The sequence below is a fragment of the Oncorhynchus mykiss genome, chromosome 21 (assembly GCF_013265735.2).
Source record: "Oncorhynchus mykiss isolate Arlee chromosome 21, USDA_OmykA_1.1, whole genome shotgun sequence".
NCBI lineage: Eukaryota > Metazoa > Chordata > Actinopteri > Salmoniformes > Salmonidae > Oncorhynchus > Oncorhynchus mykiss.
The window spans coordinates 54,337,188-54,343,618 of record NC_048585.1 but is presented as its reverse complement, the minus strand read 5'-3'; the positions used below and the strand labels follow the sequence as shown (position 1 = coordinate 54,343,618).

The window sequence follows — 6,431 nt, the reverse complement described above, 5'->3', positions numbered from 1 at the left end:
CAGAGAGGAGAGAGGAGAGAGGAGAGAGGAGAGGTAAGGAGAGGTGGGACGAGACAGAGAGGAGAGAGGAGAGAGGAGAGGTAAGGAGAGGTGGGACGAGACAGAGAGGAGAGAGGAGAGAGGAGAGGTAAGGAGAGGTGGGATGAGAGAGAGAGGAGAGAGGAGAGGTAAGGAGAGGTGGGATGAGAGAGAGAGGAGAGAGGAGAGGTGGGGTGAGAGAGAGAGGAGAGAGGAGAGAGGAGAGGTAAGGAGAGGTGGGACGAGACAGAGAGGAGAGAGGAGAGGTAAGGAGAGGTGGGATGAGACAGAGAGGAGAGAGGAGAGAGGAGAGGTAAGGAGAGGTAAGGAGAGGTGGGATGAGAGAGAGAGGAGAGAGGAGAGGTAAGGAGAGGTGGGATGAGAGAGAGAGGAGAGAGGAGAGGTAAGGAGAGGTGGGATGAGAGAGAGAGGAGAGAGGAGAGAGGAGAGGTAAGGAGAGGTAAGGAGAGGTGGGATGAGAGAGAGAGGGGAGAGAGGAGAGAGAGAAAAAAGAGAGAGAGAGCGAAAGAGAGAGAGACGTTAAACAAGACACGGTAGATAAGGAAAGAGAGTGAGACCTTAGAAAAACAGTGAAAGGAACGATAAGAGGGGAAAACTAAACCGTTCCAAGTGGAAACAAACACAGTAAAAGGAACACAGATGAAACCAGTGAGAAACACAGGAACAAAGAGAAAAAAAGCTCATTAATTTTTAGAAAAGCTGCTATTTCTCTTTTTTGCAGAGGAAGGGAGAGCGGGATGCAGAACTCGCATAGAGAGATGAGAGGAGAAGAGGAGAAGAGGATTGGAGGAGGAGTGGTGTGACGGACCATGTAAATGCATCTCCCTTACCTCCCTTAAAGGTGATCACAGTAACATTCAGACCACTCGCATACAAAAGCTATAGGTGACGAACATCGCCTCAACGTTGGATGTTACAGCGACATTGTGAAACCATTTCCATTGGGTACTCCCAACCACTCCTCATTCTGTCTGCGATTAGGATGTTTCTCAGTTGTAACGTAACGGTGCATATGTAGATTATTTCAGATGTTTTTTTCTTTCTTCCAGACAGGACAGACGTTGTAGACTGGAGACGTTATAATGATTTTTCTCCCGTTCTCCTGCTTGGCTTTAGAAAAGGCGTGCCTTCTTTTTCATGTCGTTCTTCTTCCACAGAGCCATGCGGTCAAACTGATTCAGGGTCATCCCAAACACATGGTGGAAGTCCTCTGGGGAGAGGTGTCTCTGGAAAAAACACACATACAACAAGATTTGTTTATATTCCTTCCGAATGACAAGGCAGAGAGAATCTGTGAAAGCAGCAGAGAGGAAAGACACTACATGGCCAACACTATGTGGACACCCACTATGTGGACACCCACTATGTGGACACCCACTATGTGGACACCCATTGGGGCGGCAGGGTAGCCTAGTGGTTAGAGCGTTGGACTAATAACCGGAAGGTTGCAAGTTCTAACCCCCGAGCTGACAAGGTTCTGTCCCTGAACAGGCAGTTAACCCACTGTTCCTAGGCCGTCATTGAAAATAAGAATTTGTTCTTAACTGACTTGCCTGGTTAAATAAAGGTAAAAATATGTGGACACCCCTTCAAATGACAATCTTACATCTGTAGATACACTAAATGGCCAACACTATGTGGACACCCCTTCAAATGACAATCCTAGATCTGTAGATACACTACATATACAAAAGTATGTGGACACCCCTTCAAATTATTTGATTCAGCTATTTCAGCCACACCCGTTGCTGACAGGTGTATAAAATCGCGCACACAGCTATGCAATCTCCATAGACAAACATTGGCAGTAGAATGGCCCGTACTGAAGAGTTCAGGGACTTTCAACGCAGCACCGTAATACGATGCCACCTTTCCAACAAGTCAGTTCGTCAAATCTCTACCCTGCTAGAGCTGCCCCCGGTCAACTGTAAGTGCTGTTATTGCAACGGCTCAGCTGTGAAGTGGTAGGTCACACAAGCTCACAGAAATGGACCGCTGCGTGCTGAAGTGCGTACAACGCTCACTACCGAGTCCCACACTGCCTCTGGAAGTAAAGTCAACACATGATCTCCATGAGCAATGCTAAGCGTCGGCTGGTGGAGTGGTGTAAAGCTCGCCGCCATTGGACTCTGGAGCAGTGGAAACGCGTTCTCTGGAGTGATGAATCATACTTCACCATCTGGCAGTCCGACAGACAAATCTGGGTTTGGCGGATGCCAGGAGAACACTACATGCCTGAATGCACAATGCCAGCTGTAAAGCTTGGTGGAGGAGGAATAATGTTCTGGGGCTGTTTTTCATGTTTTGGGCAAGGCCCCTTAGTTCTTAACACTACAGCATTCTAGACGATTCTGTGCTTCCAACAATGTGTCAACAGGGGAAAGCCCTTTCCTGTTTCAGCATGACAATCCACTCGCACACAAACGAGGTCCATACAGAAATGGTTTGTTGAGATCAGTGTGGAGGAATTTAATTGGCCTGCAAAGAGTGCCCGACCTCACTAATGCTGTTGTGGCTGAATGGAACAAAGTCCCCGCAGCAATGTTCCAACATCTAGTGGGACTCCTTCCCAGAAGAGTGGAGGCTGTTATTGCAGCAAAGGGGGGACCAACTCCATATTAATACCCATGATTTTGAATGAGATGTTCGATGAGCAGGTGTCCACATACTTTTGATCAGGAAGTGTATGACACACAGAGAGAGAGACAGATACTATCAAATATACAGAGTTCACTTTTATCAGCACACACAGTCATAATTGTAGCTACAGTATCAACCACAGACAGTGCCTCATCTCTATTGACACCAGCCTGTTTAAGAGTCCATGTCTTGTGAAATGCCCTCTTGAGTGCGGTCCACTCACTCAACCCCTTTATAGCAAGAGGATCCCCTCCCCTACAAACTCAGACTAACACACACACACACACACACACACACACACACGGTTGGGGAGTAATTGGTCACGGTTGGGGAGTAATTGGTTACATTACCAACAAGAATATTGTAATCATATTACAGATACTTTAATTACAGATACTTTTGAAAAAGTAGATGAATACTTATTGGATTACTTTTAAAATATATTATGACCCCTTTCAGTTTTGATCAAAAAAAGTGCAAGTTTAAGTTTGTTCCACCTGAGCGAGTCTGACTGCTAGTCAGAGACCACTATGATGACACACCAAATGATGACCACCAATCAGAGACCACTATGATGACACACCAAATGATGACCACCAATCAGAGACCACTATGATGACCACCAATCAGAGACCACTATAATGACACACCAAATGATGACCACCAGTCAGAGACCACTATGATGACCACCAATCAGAGACCACTATGATGACCACCAATCAGAGACCACTATGATGACACACCAAATGATGACCACCAATCAGAGACCACTATGATGACACACCAAATGATGACCACCAATCTGAGACCACTATAATGACACACCAAATGATGACCACCAATCAGAGACCACTATGATGACCACCAATCAGAGACCACTATAATGACACACCAAATGATGACCACCAATCAGAGACCACTATGATGACACACCAAATGATGACCACCAGTCAGAGACCACTATGATGACACACCAAATGATGACCACCAATCAGAGACCACTATGATGACACACCAAATGATGACCACCAGTCAGAGACCACTATGATGACACACCAAATGATGACCACCAATCAGAGACCACTATTATGACACACCAAATGATGACCACCAATCAGAGACCACTATGATGACACACCAAATGATGACCACCAGTCAGAGACCACTATGATGACACACCAAATGATGACCACCAATCAGAGACCACTATTATGACACACCAAATGATGACCACCAATCAGAGACCACTATGATGACACACCAAATGATGACCACCAGTCAGAGACCACTATGATGACACACCAAATGATGACCACCAATCTGAGACCACTATAATGACACACCAAATGATGACCACCAATCAGAGACCACTATGATGACCACCAATCAGAGACCACTATAATGACACACCAAATGATGACCACCAATCAGAGACCACTATGATGACACACCAAATGATGACCACCAGTCAGAGACCACTATGATGACACACCAAATGATGACCACCAATCAGAGACCACTATGATGACACACCAAATGATGACCACCAGTCAGAGACCACTATGATGACACACCAAATGATGACCACCAATCAGAGACCACTATTATGACACACCAAATGATGACCACCAATCTGAGACCACTATAATGACACACCAAATGATGACCACCAATCAGAGACCACTATGATGACCACCAATCAGAGACCACTATGATGACACACCAAATGATGACCACCAATCTGAGACCACTATAATGACACACCAAATGATGACCACCAATCAGAGACCACTATGATGACACACCAAATGATGACCACCAATCAGAGACCACTATGATGACACACTAAATGATGACCACCAATCAGAGACCACTATGATGACACACCAAATGATGACACACCAATCAGAAACCACTATGATGACACACCAAATGATGACCACCAATCAGAGACCACTATGATGACACACCAAATGATGACCACCAATCAGAGACCACTATGATGACACACCAAATGATGACCACCAATCAGAGACCACTATGATGACACACCAAATGATGACCACCAATCAGAGACCACTATTATGACACACCAAATGATGACCACCAATCAGAGACCACTATAATGACACACCAAATGATGACCACCAATCAGAGACCACTATTATGACCACCAATCAGAGACCACTATGATGACACACCAAATGATGACCACCAATCTGAGACCACTATAATGACACACCAAATGATGACCACCAATCAGAGACCACTATGATGACACACCAAATTATGACCACCAATCAGAGACCACTATGATGACACACTAAATGATGACCACCAATCAGAGACCACTATGATGACACACCAAATGATGACCACCAATCAGAGACCACTATGATGACACACCAAATGATGACCACCAATCAGAGACCACTATGATGACACACCAAATGATGACCACCAATCAGAGACCACTATTATGACACACCAAATGATGACCACCAATCAGAGACCACTATGATGACACATCAAATGCATTTGGTGGTGTAAAAAGTACCCAATCGTCATAAAGATATCTTAATGGAAAACGACACAAATAAAAGTGAAAGTCCCCCAGTAAAATACCACTTAAAAGTAAACGTATAAATCATTTCAAATTCCTTATTGTAGCTCTATCCTGCAGTCAAATGACCTAGTGGCCTCATGAGTGGATAGTTACTCATATTTTTCAACTCTATATCTGACATGGTACGTGTGTGAGGTTTATACTTTTGTTTCAAAGTAGATTTGTTTAAGACGACCAAGAAACACTCTGTGTGAACCTGATTTAGCCCCCTGCAGTAAAAGGTCAAGCAAACCAGACGGCACCAATTCCTTGTTTGTATTTATTTGCAGATAGCCAGGGGCACACTCCAACACTCAGACATAATTTACAAACAAAGCATGTGTGTTTAGTGAGTCCACCAGATCAGAGGCAGTAGTGATGACCAGGTATGTTCTCTGTTTAGTGAGTCCACCAGATCAGAGGCAGTATGGATGACCAGGTATGTTCTCTGTTTAGTGAGTCCACCAGATCAGAGGCAGTATGGATGACCAGGTATGTTCTCTGTTTAGTGAGTCCACCAGATCAGAGGCAGTATGGATGACCAGGTATGTTCTCTGTTTAGTGAGTCCACCAGATCAGAGGCAGTAGGGATGACCAGGTATGTTCTCTGTTTAGTGAGTCTACCAGATCAGAGGCAGTAGGGATGACCAGGTATGTTCTCTGTTTAGTGAGTCCACCAGATCAGAGGCAGTAGGGATGACCAGGTATGTTCTCTGTTTAGTGAGTCCACCAGATCAGAGGCAGCAGGGATGACCAGGTATGTTCTCTGTTTAGTGAGTCCACCAGATCAGAGGCAGTAGGGATGACCAGGTATGTTCTCTGTTTAGTGAGTCCACCAGATCAGAGGTAGCAGGGATGACCAGGTATGTTCTCTGTTTAGTGAGTCCACCAGATCAGAGGCAGTAGGGATGACCAGGTATGTTCTCTGTTTAGTGAGTCCACCAGATCAGAGGCAGTAGGGATGACCAGGGATGTTCTCTGTTTAGTGAGTCCACCAGATCAGAGGCAGTAGGGATGACCAGGGATGTTCTCTTGATAAGTGCGTGACTGGACCATTTTCCTGTCCTGCTAAGCATTTAAAATGTAACGAGGACTTCTGGGTGTCAGAGAAAATGTATGTAGTAAAAAGTACAACATTTTCTTTAGG

At 45.1% G+C, this 6,431-nt stretch overlaps 1 protein-coding gene across 15 annotated transcripts in view; it reads right to left on the bottom strand.

The window, feature by feature from the left end:
- Nucleotides 1–1,037: 1,037 nt before the first annotated feature.
- The window catches only part of LOC110500735 (actin-binding LIM protein 2-like), a 136,099-nt gene continuing 130,705 nt past the window's right edge, over nucleotides 1,038–6,431 (bottom strand). For all 15 annotated transcript variants that reach the window (XM_036958217.1, XM_036958224.1, XM_036958216.1 and 12 more), the window contains one exon: nucleotides 1,038–1,265. In XM_036958217.1, coding sequence (XP_036814112.1) covers nucleotides 1,152–1,265 — 114 coding nt within the window. In that variant the 3' untranslated portion in view covers nucleotides 1,038–1,151. The remainder of the gene's footprint in view (nucleotides 1,266–6,431) is intronic.